The sequence below is a fragment of the Oncorhynchus clarkii genome, chromosome 27 (genome assembly GCF_045791955.1).
Source record: "Oncorhynchus clarkii lewisi isolate Uvic-CL-2024 chromosome 27, UVic_Ocla_1.0, whole genome shotgun sequence".
NCBI classification, from domain to species: Eukaryota; Metazoa; Chordata; class Actinopteri; order Salmoniformes; family Salmonidae; genus Oncorhynchus; species Oncorhynchus clarkii.
The window spans coordinates 4,693,502-4,718,748 of record NC_092173.1 but is presented as its reverse complement, the minus strand read 5'-3'; the positions used below and the strand labels follow the sequence as shown (position 1 = coordinate 4,718,748).

Genomic DNA, 25,247 nt, shown 5'->3' with positions numbered 1-25,247 from the left:
ACGTACACACACACAGGGCCAGACTGACGACAATTCCCTTGAATCCCCTCTCACCCTGTAAGTAAAGTGTAGTAGTAGTTAACACATAGAAGACAGCCTTACTCCATCCACAGACACCATCACATTTATCTTGCTATTTCACATAAAGGATGCATTTGTTTACACCGTTATAGCCTATAGGAGACTGTACTCTGAACACTTCCCTCTGCAGTTCTGGTTCAAACCATTCACTTCGCGGATGGGTCGTCTAGCCCCTTTTCAACGGGAAAGCAAAGCAATTACAGTGTAATAGGCTTAGAATCCCAATAACAAAAAAAATGGTGTAACCAAAGACCATGCTTTGGTAAAGACGTGAAGGTTTGCTCCTGTAGCCTACAGATGAAAGGGCACGCCCATGGAGCAACAAGTGGATGACACGCGACTATTAAGACGCACAGAAACAGTTGGGCACAGCGCCATTTGGAGCAAGGGGAGACATATTGACAAGAGAAACCGGGAAGTAGAATGTGGGCACCATTATTAACTCTGTGGGAAGAAAACACCGACTGTAAAAGTCAGGGCAGGGTTAGCAACGGCCGAAAATAGCGCTTAATCGGTACGGCTTACCTGCGGTTGCAGAGAAAGGGCGACGATAAAAATCACGGTCCACTGCTGTCCCCGGCCCCGTTCTTTCCTCATCTCTGTCCTGGTGCTGGTCCTCGCGCCTCCCCTGCAGCAATCAACCGGCTTTCGTCCGTGCGCTCGTTCTCTCTCCATCTCAACGTCAAAGGATCGAGGACGTAAAACAATGCGGTGTCCCCTCTACTCTATAATATCCCTTTCTCAGCTCTCTTTGAGCGTCAGTTCATCGCGACGTATTTGGCATTGTTGCCTTTCTTGTGCTGTTCCCCTTGGGGAGTTCCTCCTGCCTGCCCGCCCCTCCTCGACCACTCGCCCCGGCTTCTCCCGCTCTTGGTGCGGTATCCAGAGTGGGTCTTTCCACAGAAGAAGAAAAAACACGCTCACTCCACCAGGTCGATCTTCCCTCCACCTGCGGTTAAGGCTTTGAATGTCAGACCTGCTGGCTCCCTGACTTGAGCTCTCTTCCCAATTACACTCTCCCTCTGCGCAACGCACTCGCCCTTCAAACTAAACACATACGCATACACCCTTTCCTTCTTTGCGCAAAGGACTCAAATTGATAGCCAAATGAAGTAGAATCTCCCTCTCTAGAAGTCAAGACTCTACTCTCTTGTTTATCCACTGCATGCTTCGTCCCTCACTCTTTCCGTAGGCTTTCCAACCCGTGTGGTCACTTTCGCTCAGGGCTAACAGATCCGAATCACCCAGGTCCCGATCAAGTAACCGTGCGTATCGGCGGTGGGAAAGAACTCAGCGAAAAGGGATGCCAGACTACGTAGTCCAGTTGAATTACAGACCGCGTGCACACATAAACATGAGAGAAAGTGTGTTAATGTGCGCGAGGGGTGTGTGTCCTCCGGCAGAGGATATCCGTCTTCTCGTTTTATATGTGCACGCGGTCTGTAATTCAACTGGACTACGTAGTCGAATAATGTGTCCAGTGTCGACCCGTCATTCAGGGCAAAGACAAAAAAAACGTGTTTTGGATGTTATTTTGGCCTTAATACATGTCACATATCGGTTTGCAAACAATGTTAAAACAAAATAGCATTGAGTTAATAAAGCTGCATTCAAAAATTGTCTCTTTTTTGCTTTCTTGAATAAGACATTTCCAAAATGCAGGTGTTTCAGCCTAGCTCAGCGCATTATGTGGTGGTTGGTAATGTTCTCTAGTTTTGCCGTAATTGCGCCGTAATCTAGTTGCGCCGTAATTGGCTCAGTGTTCTGGTACTCATTGGGACACCACGTCACCGCAACATCTACGGGGAGAGCTAGAAAGTTCAAGCCCCTTGGGTGCTGCCACAGATTTACATAAGAAGTGCCCATCCAAGAAGGCTCAATGTCATTGGCCACAGATAAAATTATGTCAAATCACATTATATCTACTGTAGTTGAGTTTGGACTGATCATGTCAACATCATACTTTCAAAATCTTAGCAAGCAGTCATCATCATGAATCAAGTCAACTATCTACTGGCAAATCCTTTTCAATCCTTTTCATATGAAGATACATTCTAGATAAAACATATCAGTGCTCATCGGCCATACACATTACACAACAAGTTGGTACTCTCAAATTCAACAATGAGTGGTTTGGAAGGAATCACTGGCTAACTAAAAGCATTGCAAAGCAATCACTGGCCTGCTATTTGTTGGAGAGGGTGTGCGGTCCAAGTCTGGGTTTAAGGGTCTCTTTTCCAAGCTGAAAAGGATAAACATTCATATGCAACAACATGGCCAGAAAAGATGGAATAAATTGTCCATGCTGTCAATCCAGCATGACTTCTGCCACCTTCAAAGCAACTGGAAACACAGAACTGGGAAATCTCAGACTTTAATGAGTTCAAGACAAATGGGAACTCTGGAAAAAAATGAGCTCCGACTGGGAAATACGTTTTGAACATTCATTCAACTTGGAATTCCAAGTCGGGAACTCTGACCTCTTTCTAGAGCTCTGACCTGAAGATCCCTGACGTCATGATTCAAACTTATTTTTTCTGAGTTCCCAGTTGTCATGAAAGCACCATAAATCCAGAAAATCACAGACTTTGATGACAAAGATTGATGGCAAAATTTGTCCACAAGAAGGACAAGATGAGTCCAACAATTTATTTTATGCTGCTGCATAAATTATATAATATGCCAGGAAGATATGTATACTGTAGCTAAAAAGTCATACTAAGTGTATGTGGTGTATTAAGCTGTTAGTAGCCCATGTGCCTCACCCAATTTGGTCACTTTTCCCTCATAACTTTATCGTATGCTTCTGACTTGGTGTACAAGGAGAACATTGTAAGAACGGCTCATGTTCTGAATTATGTTGCTGTACATTTCAAAAGCGCTGAACAAATAGTTATATTGACTACACCCATTTTAGCTAGCTCATTAAAGTCTGAATCTAAATTACGGATTGCTTCTTATCCTCTCATTGTTCCCTTATGCCATAGTATGTACATCTCAATTGTCAGTAGAAACCACATTTGTTTAATCAAGTCAGCCATATATTCTTTTTTACAAGGCAGTGGATGAGGCTGAATGAACTGTTTCGCTGACAGACAAGGCTCCGAAGATAGCCAGGTGTAGCGGTGGTAAGGATTCACGCCATGGTGCTGAAACGAAACCTCTGCTGTTCGGACAAGTTTATGTAGACAATTTGCGGGCACCGTTGGTCACCGTTATAGTGCAATCAATGCATTGTTCAATGTTGTGTTGTGTAGTGGCTTTGCTGGCATGCATACATTTTTGTTGTTTTTGAGTTTGCCCCGCCAAGATTTACTACATTCCAAAATCGCCACTGAATGTGCTTTACCCTAGTTTCCGGCCTCGGTTAATCCGGTATAGATCAAAGCGCTGCTGTGCCAATTAAGTAGGCTGTCAGTCACAGCCTGCACTGTCAGTAACTGGTCGGCGAACTGAAAGAGTTTCTATGGGACCACCTCCGCGCAATTAGGGGACCACGTATTATGGTAGTGGAGAATGAGGCCTGTCTGCAAAACAAAGCCGAGAAAAAAATATCCTCAAGTTTGTCTGTTAGATCGAGTTTGAGTTTGAAGGGACCCCTTGCCATTGAGAGTGGACATACCAGTGGCTGAGCAAAGTATTTTGGCGTTCATGCTGTGCTATTCTTACAAAGCCAGACAGCGGTTGATGATTGGCCGTTTTAAATCGTTTGATTATGCGTGTACACGCAAGGACAGTACACCATTTCTCCCAGCTTTGACCGTCTAGTGTCTGTGTGTGTGTGACTGCTTATGCATGTTTACAATTATACATGCCTGGAAAACTACACACATTCCACCGCTTCATTATACCGCCAACTATAAAGGGTTGCCATATAGCCATAACAAAAGTTTTAAAAAATGATTTCCTCTAAAACCTATAGCCTAGTTACAATAACCTATAACTGAACAAGTCGACATTTTATATCGCCACCTTCAATATTGATCTTATATCCAATTTAATGAAGCATTGCATACATTACTGCCTTGAATTTGTCCTCCGGTGTGACTTCACAATTAATGTCATTGTAAAAGTTTTAATGATTTCCAAATAGACAAGAAAAGTATTATTACAAAAATAATATTAAAAAAATACAATGTTCTCGATGATAACCAAGTGTCTCGCGATCACATTTTGGTTAGGATTCACATTAATTTCACTAAACCTTGATTTTAAAAAAGCAATTCTCTTCCTTGTGTATTATTATAATGTTATCTGGCTCAAGCGAAACAATTATTTTTACATTTTGTCCAAGAGAACCATTTTTTCCTCTTTCATTTAGGCTGTTGGCTTCACCCGAAAGGTTGCTGGATCGAATCCCCGAGCTGACAAGGTACACATCGGTCGTTCTGCCCCTGAGCAAGGCAGTTAACCCACTGTTCCCCGGGCGCCGAAGACGTGGATGTCGGTTAAGGTTGCCCAACGCTCTAACCACTAGTGGATCCTCATTAAAGGATTTGAAGTGTAGCCTACTCGATTCCAGTTACAGGGCCACGAAAGAGTCCTGTATTGTTATTTTCCCTCACCACCTCCCTGAATCAGGAGTGGAGAATGTGTGTGCCTGCTGCCTCCCTTGGATGCGGTAGACGTTTCTCAGGCTCCTGCACTGAAATCCAACCCTGATTCCCCTTTACCCAGGGTCACCATGATAGGCACAGAAACTGCCTCAAATGGGCACACATTCAAATGAAATGCCCTTGCCAAAAAGCGAGAGTTCACCCGTATGCATAGCAGTGCTGAGGCAGCACCAGCACCAAGAGCCAAGCTCACTTGTGGGCCCTGAGTGGGAGGCCCCAATCTACCCACAGCTGAAGCAGCTTGAGAGGTGTTCTATTGAAGGGGTTGGAGTATACCTCACAGCAGAGCCAACTACCACAGCCAGCACCCAATATCTGCCTGCACCATCACAGGAACCAGGCAAAATAACTAGATCGATCCGGAGCAATGTTCACCTGGAGCAATGTTCACCCGGAGCAATGTTCACCCGGAGCAATGTTCACCCGGAGCAATGTTCACCTGGAGCAATGTTCACCTGGAGCAATGCTCACCTGCCAAGAGTGAGAAACCAGGCGTGGGAGAATGAATACATAAATATTGCACTCAGAACCATTTAAAATGATCGAATTGCAACAGGATACAAACAGGTCTAATGTAAATGAGTGTTATTTGATTAAAAATAAGTCCCAAAAAAGTTTATTAATGGGTTACGTCCCATGGAGTCACAGCTATTTCCTCTGGTGTGACACCATCTTAATTTCACACCAAGGGGAGAAAAAAATATGTCACTGTTGGAAATCTCAGGCTGTAGGCTCCATTTTGGGTCTTATTGTTAGCAGTACAGCTATCCATATGATTTCACCATAACATTGTTTTCATTACTTTTTATACTTCAATTGTCCCAACAAATGATGATTGTTTTTATATATACGTTCTAAAAGCTTCACACCAAATGACAAATACAGGTGCAATATTTTGCAAAATATTCCTGATAAAGTTTACAACCTGTTCATGCCATGTGCTCCAGCCATGTCTTCCATACTTCCTTCTTGCAAGAGAACCTTCCCCAGCGCAATAGTGCCCAAATGCTGGCTTGCTGTTTAATCACAGAATTGTGTCCCACACCTAGTGGACGTTGCTTTTAGGGACAAATATGTAATCAATCAGAACTATGAATAGACTTGGGGACTATTGTCTCTTGAAATACACTTTTGCGTTATAACTAAAATAATAGGTGAAGAGAACGTTACTCATTTAAAAAAAAAAAAGTTCCACAACCTTTACTTGGGACATTCACACCATTGGACTATCGTCACGTTTTGTTGAACATTTTTAGAAAACAAATAATACACTGCATGAATTCACTCATGACCAAGTAAAAAAATAATAATAATTGAGTATTGTAGGCTATTACAATTGTAGCCAATTGAAGTTGTTATATTTGTGTTTGACATCATGGTAAAAAGAAAAGGGGTGTAACGTCAACTACCCAAAGCATCTGGTTTCCTGTATTTGCATAAAGATAACATTGTATGGCGCCATCTTGACCTTGAATGAATTTTATAGAAGTGGATGAGAAGCATACGATGAAAGAGAGGTGTAGGTTGCGTCTTTCAGGCATTTTGGCACTGGATTCACGAAATATTTCCCCCCGTCCAACTAGTTCCTGTCCGCGCATCCGTTGGAACCAACACTACAGGACAATGTGTCCGCTTCATGTCTGAAATATAATGAGCCAATTTTGGTGACCCCGGTCCTCCCCCTCTCTTTCCCTCCCTTCTCTGTGAGAGCAGGGATGGACTTGTTGCTGACATTGACACCCCTGGCAACCAGTAGGCCTAGTGTCTCCCCGTGGACAGAACAGAGGGCTCTTGAAGCGTGCAGTGCTTATTAGCATAGAGCACCAGTGACCTCGAGACGTGCTGAATTTCAATCATCCTCCCTCCCTCCCTCCAGAATGAAGCAATCTGCAGATCGATTCTACATTATATTGGCACCTGGTGATGAGGGAAGGGCCTGTTGTTGTCATCTACAATGGCAGCTCAATGTACAGAGCGACTTGGTCGATAATTGCTTTGAATACCCGACATTAGTGTTTGGGTGGTTGGCGCCATCTGATGGTGACACATAAGTAATGAAAGATCATCAAGGGGCCCCAAACTATCCAGTAGTTCTAACTGGTGACGTTTTAGGACATTTCATGGGCACAAATTAAGGATGTGTGTATATATAGGGTCCATGCATCATTGGAGGCTGTTTTCAACAGGATCTAGGCTATCCGTATAATAGGCCCAGTATAACCATTCAATAACCCCATAGGCTACTTTACTTCAAAGCAATAACAAATGTACACAATCACAGTAGCCAGTTTACTGTTGAGTGTCAAAGCATGAGAACGGCCAGAGTGCTTTGAAGAGTGCTACAGATCTACTCCGGATAGTGAGTGATGGCCAACCAGTGCTCCCCAATGACGCAGCAAGCCCCCTACACAGATGAGCAGTAGGCTTCATGTGAAAGACCCTTCAAACAGGACAGGAGTAGCCTACAGTAAACTCCCCTTAAAAATAAAAAAGGTGAAGTACTTAATTCAGGCTTAGCTTAAACTGTTATTGTCTTTGGAATGCTATTGATGTTCTAATCAATATATACGTAGACGTGCTTGGAGATGTCCCACGCGGATGGCGGATAAGTTGCCTCAGTTCCCCCAGCTGAAAGGTCCCAGTGTAGTGAATGGTGAGTCATTAGGCATGTCGCCAAGAGCATGGGACACTGACAAACACACACACACACACACAGACACAGTGCCCCAGCAGCTAAGGTCAGCGCTTTCTCAGGGCAAAATAAGGGAGTGTGGAAAGGCTTGGGAAAACTGCAGAAGAATAAGCATTTTGTGTACACTGTAGAGCTGACCTAAAGAGAATGATTCAGGGAACAGTAGAAGTCAACAACATGAGGCCCTTGTTTGCACTGGATACAGTTGATGGTACAGGCCTCTCCCTTCTTAAACCCAGTTGGAGAGGGGAAGGTGCTCCTTCTTGACTAGCAATTACTCTCCAATATTCTAAGAGCCTGTTCTGACTAAGCCTGTAGTGAACACGATGGGAGACAGAGAGCTGGCTTGAAGCGCAGGGCGCAGCAGGTGTTTCTTTGTAAAGGACCACAGGAGGAGGCAGGTAGCTGGATCCAGGGGCAGGCAGAAGGTCATACACAGGGGGTCAAAAAAGGCAACAGTACAGGCAGGGAAAAGGCTAGTAACGTTGTTCGGGAGATCAGGCAATAGGTTGATGATAGGAAATCCGATAGGCTAAAGTACAGGCAGGGAATAGGCAAAAGGCGTCGTTAGTGAGGCAGGCAAAAACTATCATACACTGGAGGATTCAATTACGGGAAGCCCAGCGCTCCGAATAGAAGTGCGTCACCAAACAAACAATACCTCACAGTGATGGGGTGCAAAGAACTGAACTAAAGAGTGTGTGATAATGACATACGGGTGTGAACAGGTGATCAGAATTCAGGTGATTGGGATCTTAGAGAGTGAGCTGCGTTCACGGGATCTTCGTGTTTGAGAGTGTGAGTTGGAAGCAGATGTTACAAAGCCATGGGGAAAATCATGGGGTCCGCCAATTCTAACTCATGAATAAACTAACTTAGGTAACTGGTATGTTTCATAAACATAAATGTGTCATAAGCACAGGCAAAATAGTATGGTTGATGTTGTCTTGGAATGACCTCAAATTCAACCACAAGCACTTAAGACACTTCATGAACTACACCCTTTTGAACACTTTTGTACAGACAGAGAACATTGGAACATTTATAGTTTTGTGGGAGCAATGACGTCCTGGAAAGAACACAAACGATTTAGTGACAGTAGGACACCAGTAAAAAGCCAGTGACCACCAGAGTGCTAAAAAGACTCCTAAAAGCCCTTGTCTGGCTAGCTCCCAGTGCTATGAAATGACACCCTTTCCTTCTCTCCTATGTTTAATTAGGGATGCACAGAAAAACTAAAGCATTGATTGGTAACTTTTGTCACGAAGAAACTAGAGGCCATGTGCCACACCCTGACCTTAGTTATCTCTGTTTTCTATATTATTTTGGTTAGGTCAGGGTGTGACGGGGTATGCTTGTTTTGTATTGTCTAGGGTTTTTGCAAGTCTCTGGGTTTAGTAGGTCTAGGTATTTGTATGTCTATGGTGGCCTGGTTATGGTTCCCAATCAGAGGCTGTTTATCATTGTCTCTGATTGGGGACCATATTTAGGTAGCCATTTCCCTTGGGTATTTGTGGGTTCTTATTCTATGTTTAGTTGCCTGTCTGCACTATCCATATTAGCATCATGTATCATTTTGTTCAGTGTTTCATTCTTTATTACAGAAGAATGTACGCATATCACGCTGCGCCTTGGTCTCCTCCTTACAACGACCGTGACACCATGAGTAACTTGGCCAACAAGAATGGAAGCGAAATGAAACTATTAACAATCCACTGTTTGACTATGTAACGCTAATGCTTAAAATAATCATAATGAATCATCGTCTCATTGACTAAAAGTCAGATTCACTCCAAATGTGGTCTTTGGACACAATAGTCCCTAAAGAGATAGAAAAAAGAATGCTGATGCATTCAAAGATGGCCACACTATAGTGTGATTTTGGAATAAGTGGGGCAATTTTTGCATTTCGGTCTTCTGTAACCTCTTTTGACATCTATCCAACTAGTTTCTAGTTTTGTTCCGTGGAATAAAAATTGTGTATCTAAATGTTTTTCCTCATAATCCTGGTCTATCAGACCATCATTTTATTATGTTTGAAATTGCAAAAAATAATCTGCTCAGGACCCCAAAAAAGGATTATCAAAAGCTGCTCTATAAACCCAAAGATTGGGTAGATGCCCTTCCAGACTCCTTCCACCTACCCAAGGACATTGGAGTACAAAAATCAGTTAACCACCAAACCGAGGATCTAAACTTAACCTTGCGTAATACCCTGGATGCAGTCGCACGTCAAAAAACAAAAACCATTTGTCACAAGAAACAAACTACCGGGTATATAGAAAATACATGTGCCCTGAAGCAAGCTTTCAGAAAATTGGAACTGAAATGGCGCTCCAACAAACAGGAAGTCTTCCGACTAGCTTGGAAAGGCCGTACTGTGCAATATCGAAGAACCCTCACTGCTGCTCAATCAGCCTACTTTTCCAACCCGATTGAGAATAAAAACAATCCAACATATATTTTTGATACTGTCGCAAAGCTAACTAAAAAGCAGCATTCCCCAAGTGAGGATGGCCTTCACTTCAGCAGTGATGAATTCATGAATTTCTTCGATGAATAGATCATGATCATTAGAAAGCAAATGACATACTCTTTGAATCTGCATATTTCTCCACAACTCAGTTGTCCTGAGTCTGCATGGAACTGGCAGAACCTAGGATCAATGGAGACACTCAAGTTTTTATATCCTCTCTCTCAACATGTTCACGAAAATAGTCATGGCCTCTAAAGCTCCCAGCTGCCTACTGGACCCTATTCCAACTAAACTACTGAAATAGCTACTTCCTGTGCTCAGCCCTCTTATGTTGAACATAATACATGGCTTCCTATCCTATGTGTACCAAACTCACTAAAAGTGGCAGTAATTAAGCCTTCCTGAAAAATGAAACGCTCCAGTCTGGTTTTAGGCCCCATCATAGGACTGAGACAGCACTTGTGAAGGTGGTAAATTACCTTCTTCTGGAGTCAGACCAAGGCTCTGCATCTGTCCTCGTGCTCCTAGACCTTAGTGCCGCTTTTGACACCATCGATCTACACATTATTTTGGAGAGATTGAAAACCCTAATTGGTCTACACGGACAAGTTCTTGCCTGGTTTAGATTTTATCTGTCCGAAAGACATCAGTTCGTCTCTGTGGATGGTTTGTTTCGATGTTCCTCAAGGTTCCGTTTTAGGACCACTATAGTTTTCACTATATATTCTATGTCAACACAGCTGTGCATGTCGATGAAACGTGGTGAAATCCCAGAATTACCTACCCTGGAAGCCTGTGTTTGAGGCATTAAGGAAGTGGATGGTGACAAATGTTTTACTTTTAAACTCTGACAAAACAGAGATGCCAGTTCAAGGTCCCAAGAACGAGATCTGCTGTTTTATCTGACAATTAATCTTGATGATTGTACAGTGATCTCAAATAAAACTGTGAAGGACCTTGGCGTTACTCTTGACCCTGATCTCTTTTGACGAACATCAAGAAAATATTTAAAGGTCCTCCACCTTGGCGCAGGACCATGGCATGTTCGAGACATTGAAGACTGCCGAAGAACCTCTTCCATAGCCTTCCCCAGTTGCGCCAGCTGGTCGTAGTGTTGACGAAGTAGGCATCCCTGGAGTAGACATGACAATTACATAGACTTGCTCCTACCCATCTCTCCAATTTGGTCCTGCCGTACATACATACATACATACATACAGTGGGGCAAAAAAGTATTTAGTCAGCCACCAATTGTGCAAGTTCTCCCACTTAAAAAGATGAGAGGCCTGTAATTTTCATCATAGGTACACTTCAACTATGACAGACAAAATGAGAGAAAAATCCAGAAAATCACATTGTAGGATTTTTAATGAATTTATTTGCAAATTATGGTGGAAAATACATTTTTGTTATTGACCAAATACTTATCTCAATACTTTGTTATATACCTTTTGTTGGCAATGACAGAGGTCAAACGTTTTCTGTAAGTCTTCACAAGGTTTTCACACACTGTTGCTGGTATTTTGGCCCATTCCTTCATGCAGATCTCCTCTAGAGCAGTGATGTTTTGGGGCTGTTGCTGGGCAACACATACTTTCAATTCCCTCCAAGGATTTTCTATGGGGTTGAGATCTGGAGACTGGCAATGCCACTCCAGGACCTTGAAATGCTTCTTACGAAGCCACTCCTTCGTCGCCCGGGAGGTGTGTTTGGGATCATTGTCATGCTGAAAGACCCAGCCAGGTTTCATCTTCAATGCCCTTGCTGATAGGAGGTTTTCACTCAAAATCTCACGATACATGGCCCCATTCATTCTTTCCTTTACACGGATCAGTCATCCTGGTCCCTTTGCAGAAAAACAGCCCCAAAGCATGATGTTTCCACCCCCATGCTTTACAGTAGGTATGGTGTTCTTTGGATGCAACTCAGCATTCTTTGTCCTCCAAACACGACGAGTTGAGTTTTTACCAAAAAGTTGTATTTTGGTTTCATCTGACCATATGACATTCTCCCAATCTTCTTCTGGATCATCCAATTGCTCTCTTGCAAACTTCAGACGGGCCTGGACATGTACTGGCTTAAGCAGGGGGACACGTCTGGCACTGCAGGATTTGAGTCCCTGGCGGCGTAGTGTGTTACTGATGGTAGGCTTTGTTACTTTGGTCCCAGCTCTCTGCAGGTCATTCACTAGGTCCCCCCGTGTGGTTCTGGGGTTTTTGCTCACCGCTCTTGTGATCATTTTGATCCCACGGGGTGAGATCTTGCGTGGAGCCCCAGATCGAGGGAGATTATCAGTGGTCTTGTATGTCTTCCATTTCCTAATAATTGCTCCCACGGTTGATTTCTTCAAACCAAGCTGCTTACCTATTGCAGATTCAATCTTCCCAGCCTGGTTCAGGTCTACAATTTTGTTTCTGGTGTCCTTTGACAGCTCTTTGGTCTTGGCCATAGTGGAGTTAGGAGTGTGACTGTTTGAGGTTGTGGACAGGTGTCTTTTATACTGATAACAAGTTCAAACAGGTGCCATTAATACAGCTAACGAGTGGAGGACAGAGGAGCCTCTTAAAGAAGAAGTTACAGGTCTGTGAGAGCCAGAAATCTTGCTTGTTTGTAGGTGACCAAATACTTATTTTCCACCATAATTTGCAAATAAATTCATAAAAAATCCTACAATGTGATTTTCCTCATTTTGTCTGTCATAGTTGAAGTGTACCTATGATGAAAATTACAGGCCACTCTCATCTTTTTAAGTGGGAGAACTTGCACAATTGGTGGTTGACTTTTTTGCCCCACTGTACATACATACATACACACACATATGCTACCATCACAAGACAAAGGCATCCTTATTGCTCCTAGAATTTCTAAGCAAACAGCTGGAGGCAGGGCTTTCTCCTATAGAGCTCCATTTTTATGTAATAGCCAGCCTACCCATGTGAGAGACACAGACTCGGTCTCGACCTTTAAGTCTTTACTGAAGACTCATCTCTTCAGTAGGTCCTATAATTCAGTGTAGACTGGCCCATGGTTGCGAAGGTGAATGGCAAAGCACCGAAGTGATGAACCGCCCTTGCTGTCTCTGCCTGACTGGCTGACTCTCTCCACTGGGATTCTCTGCCTCTGACCCTATTATGGGGGCTGAGTCACTGGCTTACTAGTGCTCTCCCATGCCGTCCCTAGGAGGGGTGCATCACGTCGTGCCAGGATTTTTTTTAGCTATTCTCAACTTGAGTGGGTTGAGTCACTGACGTGATCTTCCTGTCCGGTTTTGCCCCCCCCCCCCCCCCCCCCTCCCTCAGGCTTGTGCAGTGGGGGAGATCTTTGTGCGCAATACTCAGCCTTGTCTCAGGGTAGTAAGTTGGCAGTCTGTTGATATCCCTCTAGTGGTGTGGGGGCTGTACTTTGGCAAAGTGGTGGTGGGGGGGTTATATCCTGCCTGTTTGGCCATGTCTGGGGGTATTGTTAGACGGGGCCACAGTGTCCCCCGACCCCCACCGTCTCAGTCTCCAGTATCTATGTTACAATAGTCTATGTGCCGGTGGCTAGGGTCAGTCTGTCCTATCTGGTATAATTATCAGTCTGTCCTGTGTGATCTTAAGTATGCTCCCTCTAATTCTCCAATCTCTCTCTCTCCCCTCCCAGAGGACCTGAGCCCCTTAGGACCATGCCTCAGGACTACCTGGTCAGTCTGACGACTCCTGGCCGTTCATGTCCGCAGTCCATCAGGTCTTGCTACTGATCCAGATTCTGCTGTTCTGCCTGGGGCTATGGAACCCTGAACTTTTTCCCGCACGTGCTACCTTCTTGTGCTGCTGCTCCAGTTTCAACTGTTCTGCCTGCGGCTATGGAACCCTGACCTGTTCACCAGACGTACTACCTTGTCTCGGACCTGTGTTTTTTGTCTCTCTCTGTCTCTGTTTCTCTCTCTGTCTCTGTCTCTCTCGCTCTCTCTCTACCACACCTGCTGTCTCAACCTCTGAATCCTACGTTTCTGGCCTTTCTAGCAAGTTTTTCCTAGCCTCCGTGCTTCTACATCTGCATTGCTTGCGGTTTGGATTTTAGGCTGGGTTTCTGTATAAGCACATTGTGACATCTGCTGCTGGAGTGCTTTATAAACACATTTATGAAGCATAAATAAATACATGTGATTCATTTGATTGATATAAGCCCAACACATGATACATTTCTGAAATCCTCAAGATGTTTCCTAATCACACAAAAAAAGCTCATGTTAATATCATATTCACAAGAGGCATGACACCCATTTGCGTAAAAAGCATATTGCGTCAAAACCATATTTTCAGTTCAAATTTGGTAGACTAGGACAGCAGGTTAGATAAACCTGGCCACCATTATTATATTCCTAATTGCAATTCCAATGACAATTCAATTTTGTGTGATTAGGAAACATCTAAGGATTTCAGAAATGTATAGTGTTTTGGACATATACAGTGCCTTTCAAAAGTATTCACACCCTTTGACTGTGTTGTTACAGCCTGAATATAAAAAATATGACATTTAAATGTTGTGTCACTGATCTACACACAATAGCTCATAATGTCCAAGCGGAATTTGTACTTGTGCTCCAATATATTGTCCGATAAATTGCATGGATGAACTCTGTTACAGAATTTGTAGTTCTAAAAGTAGCCAGACCCTTTGCTATGAGACTCGAAATTGAGCTCGGGTGCATCCTGTTTCCGTTGATAATCCTGGAGATGTTTCTACAACTTGATTGGAGTCCACCTGTGGTACAATTTAATTGATTGGACATGATTTGGGAAGGCACACACCTGTCCCACAGTTGACAGTGCATGTTATAGAGGCACAGATCTGGGGAAGGGTACCAAAGCATTTCTGCAGCATTGCAGGTTCCCAAGAACACAGAGTCTTGCATCATTTTTAAATGGAAGAACTTTGGAACCACCAAAACGGGGTGCAGCCCGGCCAAACTGAGCAATCAGGGGAGAAGGGCCTTGGTCAGGGAGGTGACCAAGAACCCGATGGTCACTCTGACAGAGCTCTAGAGTTCCTCTGTGGAGGTGGGAGAACCTTCCATAAGGACAACCATCTCTGCAGCACTCCACCAATCAGGCCTTTATGGTAGAGTGGCCAGACGGAAGCCACTTCTCAGTAAAAGTTAAATGACAGCCCGCTTGGAGTTTGCCAAAAGGCACCTAAAGACTCTCAGACCATGAGAAATCTGTTCTGATGAAACCAAGATTGAACTCTTTGACCTGAATGCCAAGTGTCACGTCTTGAGGAAACCTGGCTCCATCCCTACTGTGAAGCATGGTGGTGGCAGCATCATGCTGTGGGGATGTTTATCAGCAGACTGGGAGACTATTCAGGAGAGGGAAAGATGAATGGAGCAAAGTATTGAGAGATCCTTCATGAAAGCGCTCTGGACCTCAGACTGGGGTGAAGGTTCACCTTCCAACAGGACAACAAACCTAATCACACAGCCGCCAAGAGAATGCAGGAGTGGCTTCCGGACAAGTCTTGGAATATCCTTGAGTGACCCAGCCAGACTTGAACCCGATCGAACATCTCTGGAGAGACCTGAAAATAGCTGTGCAGCAACGATCCCCATCCAACCTGCCAGAGCTTGAAAGGATCTGCACAGAAGATATGGGAGAACTTTCCAGAAGGACAACCATCTCTGCAGCACTCCACCAATGAGGCCTTTATGGTAGAGTGGCCAGACGGAAGACACTCCTCAGTAAAAAGGCACATGACAGCCCGCTTGGAGTTTGCCAAAATATATATATATTTGAAATTGATTTTTCACCTAAAAGTGTGGGGCTCAAAACAGGTGTTGCCCTGCCCTGAAGGACGGATCGCCACTGTCATCGAGTTCATCTGGCTCTGTAAGTATAAAAAAGAAGAAGGGCTTAATGGCGAAGGCACATAAAGACAGTGCAATTTGAAAAAGTAGATTGTGCTGATTTATTGTTTCAAGGCTGACCTGAACTCACGGGCACAATCAATGCTAAAGACATTCAAAGATAATTGTTTTAAATTAAATCTCCAAAACTTCTTTAAACGAATTGAGCACAAAGGGAAAATAGCATTGATGAAATAGACCATCCAGACATTGTTGTCTGATTCCTGGTAGAAATTAGATGAAACTACAGTGGCTGAGGCCAGACAGGGCAGGAAGTGAGTCCGTAATGATGATTTACACGGTAGCACAGAGCCATTTGATTATGACACAACGCTCCAGAAAGAAAGAAATCTCATTACTTTATAGGTTATAATAATCAAATGGAAACGTTATCCCAAAAATGTTTTACTTGATTGTATAATTATTAAGGGGAGGGCACAAACTCAAGTTCTATCAAAAGTGCAGACAAGAGGCCAGATCAAAGTTTAGACTAACAGTCCCACCAGTCCACTTACTGCAACATGCTGGGAAAAGCATCATATTTCTCACTGCATGAGTTAGACACGTAGATGCAACATTGTAGTGTCTGTAAGAACATGGACATCTCCATTTTGCAGTGGTGTAAAGTACTTAATTAAAAATACTTTCAAGTACTACTTAAGTTGTTTTTTGGGGGGTATCTGTACTTTACTATTCATATTTTTGACTACTTTTACTCCACTTCATTCCTAAAGAGAATTATGTACTTTTTACTCCTTACATTTTCCCTGACACCCAAAAGTACTCATTACATACTCATTACATTTTGAATGCTCAGCAGGACAGGAAAATTGTCTAACTAGTGCACTTATCAAGAATACTTTCCCTGGTCATCCCTACTGCCTCTGATCTGACAGACTCACTTCGTTTGTAAATGATGTCTGAGTGTTGAACTGTGCCCCTGGCGATCCGTTTTTTTTTTTTTTTAAAGAACATTGTCGTCTGGTTTGCTTAATATAAGGAATGTGAAATTATTTATGCTTTTACTTTTGATACTTAAGTACATTTAAAACCAAATACTTTGACTTTTACTCAAGTATTATTTTACTGGGTGACTTTTACTTAAGTAATTTTCTTTTAAGGTATCTTACTTTTACTCAAGTATGAAAATTGGGTACTTTTTCCACCACTGCCATTTTGACGTAGTCAACTTTCTTCTACTTGTATGCGATGGTAAACTAACTGAAAGGGTGAACACTGCCACCTGGAGTGTGTTTGAACAGGTGTAAAGCCAAGGTTGGCGATTTACTGCCACCTGCAGTTATGGAACGTTTGCTCATGAGTATAATTCATTGGCTGACCCATAGAGATGGAAAAAGGCCTCAGTGCCATTGAGGCCATCTCCATTTTGAAGTAGTCCATTGTCTTCACGATTGACTGATCCTTCCTGATGACCCAGTTGGACATGTCACCGGGAGGGATCAGACAATGAAGTTGGAAGTCTCATCCAGTTGACTACATAAAAAATGGTGGAAGCTCTCAATGGCGCTGCCCATGTAAATACAGCCTTTTGGCCATAAGAGGCCTTGATCATTCTCTATGGGCTGATCCCTCCTGATGACCTGGATGGAATCATGTGATCCTTCCTTAACCCATAGGAAGTCCCACCCAATTGACTACTTCAAAATGGGTGAAAGTCCTCAATGGCACTGCCCTTGCTGAAACTGGCTTTTGGGCACTAGAGTCCTCTATCATTCAATGTGGTTAGACACTAGACTCCTGACACGCCATGTAAAAAAAACACTGATGAACACTGCCTTCATCGGGGTGTTAATCAAAACCATCGTTGTGGTTTTGATACAGAAACACTGATTCAGTATAAGATGTACATGAAGTTACAGTAGGCTGTTTGATACATTTTAACTAGGCAAGTCAGCTAAGAACAAAATCTATTTACAATGACAGCCTACCCCGGCCAAACTAACAACGCTGGGCCAATTGTGCGCCGCCATATGGGACTTCCAGTCACGCCCGGTTGTGATACAGCCTGGAATTGAACCAGGGTCTGTAGTGACGCCTCTAGCACTGAGATGCAGTGCCTTCGACCCCTGCGCCACTCTGGAGCCCATCCCTATAGACATAATGATATACCTGGTCTAGAGATACTAGATGTGCAAAAGCCCATATCTGGGGCCATATGTAACAAACGTCTCGGAATAGGAGTGCTGAACTAGGATCAGGTGTTGTATCCACAAAGCATATCAGAGTAGGGGTGCTGATATAGGATCTGTCCATATAATCATAGTCATCATGATCTAAAAGTTGTGGATAGGGGCCCAGGTCCCACTTCTCCATGTAATGTTAAATTGTGCTCTAGAAGAGATAAATCAGTAGACGGGTTGGCTGCCATTACAAAAAAAATGCGCTCGTCGATGGGGCCGGAAGACATGCTTCGTTATGATTTTGAAAGTTCAGCTTGCAACAATGATGAGACGCTGCAATGAGGGGAATCGTAGACTGCTGGTTTTATCTTGTTTGGAGGTGTCGAGACTGATTTCATGTCAATGCTAATATGGGAAAGAGTTGCTAGGTAACCCACAACTGTAACAATGTATTTGAGAGACAAGTGCTCATTGTGCAAATGTATTTGTTTCCAATAAACATCGAGACAAAATACAGATTGTCAAAAATCTGAGCCAACCTAGCCTGTTTTGTCCCCGAGTCACGCACGTGTCGGTTTTGTTGCTAATCAACCAGCCCATCTATATAGCCCCCGGGTGTCTCCCCGGACATAAAAGCAGAAACGTACACACAGCATTAGTCATTATAAAATACACACATTTTAATCAAACATAAAAGCTCCAGGTACAATGTCTGGATGAAACAGACCCTGGGTGCAATGCTTTTCAACAGACAAACAATAAAAATGAAAATATACTTACATACAAAACACCAGATTTTGTCCTCGAGGAATGGGTGCAGAAACTGACATACTTGAAAACGCGTCTTAACCTGGCTATGCAAATGTCAGCTAACTATCCTCAATGTCGGCACCAAATCACTATACCAACATAGTCCTGACACTTCATCGTTTTTGAGCCTGGCGTCAGCATTCCAATCATCACAATCCTGCCCTTATGTCGTCTTCTCTAAAACCGCTGGCAACCTACCATCAGATACAAAGAAAGTCATCTCCAGTTATTCTAAATTAGTACGGGAGAACGGGAAGGGCAGTAACAAGACAATTACAAGAAAAAATAAGTCTATGCTGAACTTCAAAACTAAGAGGGTAAAAAGACTTGCTCTCCTATAGGCGCTGGTGATGAAGGGGATCGTCCAATCACCACTCCTTACCTTCTGGTGGAGGCTGAAACAATTCTTATGTCATAATCTGTAAGCAGAGCAAGGAGCAGCAACAAACGTGTAAGGGAGCCTGTCTTGGGAGGGGAGCTTGGGGGGGGGGGGGGGGGGAGCTTGTATCGCACTGTGATTTCTTAGCGAAGGACAGGTTAGTAGTCGGCTCTATGCTGGTATAGTTTAATGGGGAAGAGGGGTCTCTGTGTGTGTGTGGGGGTGTGTGTGTGTGTGTGTGATTGTAAACCACTCAAGAGCTCTCTGGTGTGTTATTTCTTGGCGAATGAGATCTTCATGGCGTTGGTCTGGGTGATCTTGAAGCCCTGTAGTGCCTCCCTGGCCGCTCCAGCCTGCACGTCATTATCAAACTCCACAAAGGCGATGTCGTGGCGACCAGGCACCAGACGCACCTCTTTGAACCCAGGGAACCTAAAGTGGGAGAACAGTCATCAGGACAGAGCGTCGGCGCGGACTTGTTAAAGACATCAAGGGTCTATACTTGTCAACATGTTCAATCTCACCATACACAAACACTAGTTAACATAACCACTATATTGGAAACTGAACAGATATGTTCAAATACTACAGAACATGTAGGAATAAACATGACATTTTTCACACTGCACCAAGGAGTGTAGGAGAAGGGGTGAATAAAATGAAGAGGTACTAACTGGTTGAAGAGCATAGACAGCATGAGCTCGTTGGTCTCCTCTGGGAGGTTGGTGAGGAAAAGGATGTGGTTGGGAGGGTTTTCTGCAACCTGGAGGTAAGGAAGATCACATTTATATATATATATATATATATTTTTTTTAAGTTACAGAGCGAGATTATACAGTCAGACGAATGACAAGCAAACTCAAAATTACAATGTTCCACCTAACAGACCTGCTGCGTAGTTATTGGCTCAGCGTCGTCTGGGTTAGGGTTCGGCTGTGGTTGGCCATCATTGTAAATAACAATTTGTTCTTAACTTACTTGCCTAGTTAAATAAAAGGTTCAACAAAAAAAATATCACAAGATATAAACACACGTGATCCATACCTGGGCGTGGGGCATTTGCCCGGGCATCATCCCACCCGGAGGCATGGCACCAGGGAGCATCCCCCCAGGGCCCATCCCTGGAGGAGGCATCATGCCTGGTGGGGGCATGTAGGGGGGCTGCCCTGGCATTGGCATCATACGAGGAGCTCCGCTCATGGGTGGCATTCCCTTCAGAAGACCAAGAATGTTCAATGAAAAATCAGCTGCATTATCATTTAGTCGATACACGTAGAATAACACACAATCCGCCATTTTAGATAGACATGTCTTAAAAGGAAACATGTTAAGCACAATGACTAACAGTGGCATTGTGGATACAAACGTGGTTGTGTGTCTTCAGGCTCTCAGTACAACACTTACGGGCATGGGTGTTGGAACTCCAGGGCCCATGGGTACTACAGGGGTCCCTGGCACACCCTTTTTGGCCCCTGCAGCCTCTGGGCCCTTGACCTTGGCCCTCTTCTCCTTCTTACGGTCACGCTCCACATAGGTGCCCTTCATTTTAGCGATGATGTCAGAGTCCCCCTTGGCGTACCCAATACGCTGCCACGAGAAAGAGGTACAGTTGACGTCGACAGGACTATTTACAGGAGTGCATATTAGAGAATCATCATTATCTAGCAAAACACGTGTCAGGCAAAAGCTTGCTGATGTGTACCAAGGTGTTAATTGGCAGTAGCTCACCATAGGTTTGTCATAGAATGGGAACCCCTGCATCGAACGAAGGGCATTGGAGGCGCTGTTGACCTCCTTGAAGATGACAAAAGCCTGACCCCTCATCTTCAGGGAGCGGGCAACCAAAATGTCCAGGATTTGACCAAACTGAGAGAAGATTGCGTACAACGACTTCTTCAGTTCTGGGGGACAAATGGTACAAACAAGACATGTTTAGGCAAGGAGCCATTGGCATGGTTGATGAGTAAACACAAACACGAGAGCAAAATCGAAAGGGGGAAGCCAGCTTTAAGCTCTAACCATCTTTTTTAATCTTCTCGTTCAGGTTGTTGATGTATATGGTGTGGTTGAGGCGCATATCCGGAGCAGCCATCTTCTGTGAAATAAAACAGGTCAGTGTTAGCGCCCTATTGCCTCGTCTGCAAGTAGCTAGATGAAGAATAAGTTGGTAGCTAACTTGCAAATGATAAAATATGTGAAATAGACAAAAACATAACCATTAAGAAGTTGTATTTACCTTTCAGTACTGGGATGCACAATGTAATCGGCCTCGAAAGAGATGAATGAAACTAACGACACGGTTTTTTTTGTGCTGGAGCTTGCTAGCTTACCTAACAGACACCCTTGATAGCTAACAACGCCAACTATTTTTAATTGGCTGGTGTAATTTCCGGATCCTGTCCAGAACAGCTTTTCATTGGATTGTTTTAGCCACCCTCTTAACATCATTGGATATGCAGTGCTACATTTCAGACGCACCCGCCCCTTTTAACATTGCCGCTCATTCACGAGAGTCAGTCAGCCTGAGCAAGATGCTGCGCAGATGATCAAATGGGTTTGCTTTTACGGCTCTAAAGAAATAGGTTTTAACATACCCTTATGATATTATCATCGCGCAATCTATTGAGTTTGAGAGCCCATCATTATGTTTCAAACAGCTATTATTTGGTTCAAAAGATGAACTGATTTTCAATTATTTTGTTATTGATAGATAGCTAGCAAAGTAGGTCTTCTGTTCTGTAACATTGCTGTAGCAAATGCCACATTGTAGCCGCAGCTGCCACTTTAAATGATCGCCGAGTGTGTTACCAAATATGGCTTTATTCTGCAAGCTAGCTACCTGCTAGTCCTAACGTGTAAAAACTTCCAAATAGCTCCCAGGTCTGCGCTTGAAGTCGTCTCGTTACAACTAAACCAGCCATGCAGTAGAGTGTTAATCAAACTGCATGTCATATGAACGTATTTCAGAAACATATTTCGCAACGTATGTCATGGTGTAACATATCTACCTCGACATGGCATCAGATGGAGAAGCTCTGGCCGTAAGTTAAGCAATAAGGAGATCAATTCATAGGTCTACACACCATAATGTGTATTTAAATGTTTTATGTTTCACTAAATCATTAATGCAACTTTATTCCATCAGTGGGTCATATGTGTCATTTCAATAGCTTCCTGTCATGTAGTTAAATAAAGGCTAACAAAATAATGATATATATTCCCTTCTCTCAGTCTCTTATCACACAGAATTGCACAGCAGTGACAGAGGGTAGTTCAATGGGACATCCACCTCCTCCACCACCACCAGGACCACCCCCACCGGCAGCTGCCTCGGGGCCAAGCAAGAAGAAGCTGTACCAGGCCATAGCGGCAGGAAAGACCCCTGTCGAGGGGGATCATGCAGAGGCCCGGTTGCTGCTCAGTCAGAGGGAGAGCAGGTGAGGCGAACTGCCTACAGAGAAACAGAAGTTATCAGACAAGCGTAGCAGCTAAAGCCTATTTAGGATCTCCAACATGGTGGTTGGAAAATCACTGAAATAACTCTGCAGGTAGCGTAGCTGTTAACCGTAACCGAAAGGTTGCTGGTTCGAATTTCAAAGCTGACTAAGTGAAAAATCTGAGCAAGGCGCTTAACCTGTAATTGCGCCTGTAAGTCACTCTGGATAAGAGCGTCTGCTAAATTACTCAAAATGTAAAATGTCTACACAGTTTTTCTTTTTTATATGGCTTACAGGTTATGGAATGGGGTCATCAGTCACACATTGGGTAACACTCTCCACCTTTATAATCAGTGTACTGGGGTGGGGGTGTTCTGCACCTGGGCATTCAGTTTCGAACAGTTTCTGTCCATGAAAGCAGCACTGTAGTGACCCTGTGGGAGTTTCAACACATATAGAACACAAATGCAAGAAGATAGATGACGCTCTGAGCTATCCCACCAAGACCAAGCTACTGTACATACTACTGTGATATATGCACTATTCAATAACTCATTTGTTACCAGGTGGCGGTAGGAAAGTCTGTTTTGTGGTGTGGCTGACTGTTTACTGGTTGACATAGTTTCAGGAAGGACCTGCAGTGGATGCTGTTTAACAAGTATGTGCCTTCCCTCATCCAAGACGGCCCACAGTAAGTCACGTATAAAGCTTTATTTAGGCTTTTCAAAATGGAGCCGTCCTCCGTTGAAGTAATCACTGATCTAATACATGTGCATTCCTCTTTCTTCCCGGAGCTGATGTCACTTGTTTGTCGTTTTGTCGTTAAACGTGATGTTATACTTCCTAAGGTACATGCCCCCGCCTGAGGTGTGTGTGTTTTTACCTGTAGATGTGGTCTGGTGGCTCTATGGATGGCTGGTCACCTACTACAGCCCCCTCTGAGTGTTTCCATGGAGGCCGTGGTCCAGACAGCGATGGACAGGGGCTACACAGCACAGGGGGAGATGTTCTCCGGTAATGCTTTAGTCTTCTACGCTGCATACTCTCAACGACACCAGCAGAGCTATACTTTATTAGTGAGACTTGTGTGTGTGTGTCTGTGTCTGATTCAGCTAGTGACATGGCCATGCTTGCAGAGGAGGTGTGTGGGTGCAGGGCTGAGCTCCTGTCAGGAGGGATGAGTGGAGACAACTCTACAGCCGTCCTGAAACACCTGGCTGACGGACAACCCGTCCTCATCCCGGATCCTTTATGCTCTCTCACATTCAGGCTGTTTGGAAGGACCCATCTGCCCTAGTCAGTCTGTCTCAGGTAGTGGTCGTTAGGTACTGATAGATGGTGTTCTTAAGGTAACCCAGTGGCAGTTATTAGGTTGTTATCATGTATTTGACAATTTTACAATGACATTTTGAAGTAAATACCATGTTAATAGCTGACTGTTATGTGCAATATTTATTATACAGTATATGAGTAAAGTGATGTGTACTGTATGTGTATTTGAGGTCTTTGACTGCATAAACACAGATATGATGAGGATTTCAACCATGAGCCATGCCAACGCACCGGACACAGAGCACACTGGGCAGTGGCCTCAGGTTAGACCGGAGCTCCTTGACTGCAACACACACACGCAATTCCCATGTCTTGACATTTGACCCTTCCTATAACCTCTCTATCTCTCCCAGGTGTCTTGTTGGGTCTGGACCAGGACAGTGTGAGCAGAGAGCACACCCAACCGGACCCCACCCTGCCCTGGCTACTCCTGCCCCAGGACAGCCCCTCACGCCCATGCCCCTGTCTCACTGTGGGGGCAAGAGAAGCATACATCCTGGCCAAGCAGGGCAAGAGCCTGCGCTATCAGCTGTGGGGCCTGGACAAGGTGGCCCAAAGCAATGCTCAGCTGAGGGAGATAGATCCCCAGAGGGCTGGGGACAGTACCCAGTACGTGGTACCCAAGGGAGGGGTGGAAGTTGGGCTGGCAGGCCAGGTCGTGTTGGTCCACACTGGGAGACAGACCAAGTGATCATGGGCCTTCTCTCCTGGTGCACTGCTATGGTACAAATTGAGACTCATTGGCCTGGACACAGGAAAGCATGACAGTCTGTAATGCTGGAAGTAGATGACATGTTGAAAGGGTCTAAGGATGCTTTCCTAGGTTGGCATTAATTTCTTCTATAGGACACCGGAGGATGATCATAAGGCAGTTCTTATCTACTACTTATCAGTATGAAACGTTTGAATGTAAAGTGGACTTTTGCCAAATCTGTGGCTCCTCTTATGGAGCCTGTTTTCCAGTACCTGAACAGATCCTGTGCCTTACTGAAATGTTTCCTTCACTTCACATGGTCGAACAAGCTGTAATATTGCATACGATGAGAACCCCGTACCTGCCTGTATTTATACTGATTGTTAAGCAACCCAAGTGCACACAGAATAAACATATGTACTATTTACTGTTGTCAATAGTTCCTATTGTTGAAATGTGACCATGTCTTTACGAGCGTTTCTGGGTAAGATGCGTAAGAGTTAGACATGGTTTTTCCACAATGTAACGCTCACAGGAATCATATAATATACTGTCCCCTCCATATGTATTTGGACAGTGAAGCTAACATTTTATTATACTTCACCATTTTGTATTAGAGATCAAATGTATCATGATGTGACAGTACAGAATGTCACCTTCTATTTGAGAGTTTTCATACATATCTATTTTACTGTTTAGAAA

At 44.0% G+C, this 25,247-nt stretch overlaps 3 protein-coding genes across 5 annotated transcripts in view; 1 reads left to right on the top strand and 2 right to left on the bottom strand.

Moving 5' to 3' along the window:
* LOC139385681 (protein jagged-1b-like) overlaps positions 1-1,512 on the bottom strand; it is a 42,846-nt gene extending 41,334 nt beyond the window's left edge. Inside the window, exon 1 of the mRNA XM_071130951.1 lies at positions 607-1,512. Within this exon, the coding sequence (XP_070987052.1) occupies positions 607-756 (150 nt within the window). The 5' untranslated portion in view covers positions 757-1,512. The remainder of the gene's footprint in view (positions 1-606) is intronic.
* Positions 1,513-18,548: 17,036 nt separating this feature from the next.
* LOC139385953 (small nuclear ribonucleoprotein polypeptide A) lies at positions 18,549-21,440 on the bottom strand. Its single transcript, XM_071131267.1, has 7 exons — positions 21,319-21,440; positions 21,102-21,177; positions 20,811-20,983; positions 20,487-20,669; positions 20,127-20,294; positions 19,757-19,845; positions 18,549-19,514 (listed from the first exon to the last, which is right to left on the bottom strand). The coding sequence occupies exons 2-7, from the start codon at positions 21,172-21,174 to the stop codon at positions 19,355-19,357; spliced, it is 846 nt and encodes a 281-aa protein (XP_070987368.1). The 5' UTR covers positions 21,175-21,177; positions 21,319-21,440; the 3' UTR covers positions 18,549-19,354.
* A 181-nt stretch (positions 21,441-21,621) lies between these two features.
* LOC139386309 (actin maturation protease) lies at positions 21,622-24,970 on the top strand. Of its 3 annotated transcripts, none has more exons than XM_071131826.1 (7): positions 21,622-22,123; positions 22,314-22,519; positions 23,142-23,177; positions 23,409-23,533; positions 23,632-23,761; positions 24,044-24,114; positions 24,205-24,970. In XM_071131826.1, the coding sequence occupies exons 1-7, from the start codon at positions 22,097-22,099 to the stop codon at positions 24,540-24,542; spliced, it is 933 nt and encodes a 310-aa protein (XP_070987927.1). In that variant the 5' UTR covers positions 21,622-22,096; the 3' UTR covers positions 24,543-24,970. The 3 variants fall into 3 exon arrangements, with proteins under 3 accessions (XP_070987927.1, XP_070987926.1, XP_070987928.1); XM_071131825.1 differs by having other exon boundaries at positions 23,142-23,210; XM_071131827.1 differs by lacking the exon at positions 23,142-23,177.
* Positions 24,971-25,247: the final 277 nt, after the last annotated feature.

Excerpts from the sequence above, each read along its gene's own strand:
- LOC139385953 (XM_071131267.1), bottom strand. The coding sequence starts at position 21,174 with ATGGCTGCTCCGGATATGCGCCTCAACCACACCATATACATCAACAAC. Across the intron at positions 20,670-20,810 it reads CATTCTATGACAAACCTATG|CGTATTGGGTACGCCAAGGG; the intron begins GTGAGCTACTGC and ends TTCTCGTGGCAG. Across the intron at positions 20,295-20,486 it reads GAGTTCCAACACCCATGCCC|GGAATGCCACCCATGAGCGG; the intron begins GTAAGTGTTGTA and ends GGTCTTCTGAAG.
- LOC139386309 (XM_071131825.1), top strand. The coding sequence starts at position 22,097 with ATGGCATCAGATGGAGAAGCTCTGGCC. Across the intron at positions 22,520-23,141 it reads CTCAGTCAGAGGGAGAGCAG|TTTCAGGAAGGACCTGCAGT; the intron begins GTGAGGCGAACT and ends TGGTTGACATAG. Across the intron at positions 23,534-23,631 it reads ACAGGGGGAGATGTTCTCCG|CTAGTGACATGGCCATGCTT; the intron begins GTAATGCTTTAG and ends TGTCTGATTCAG.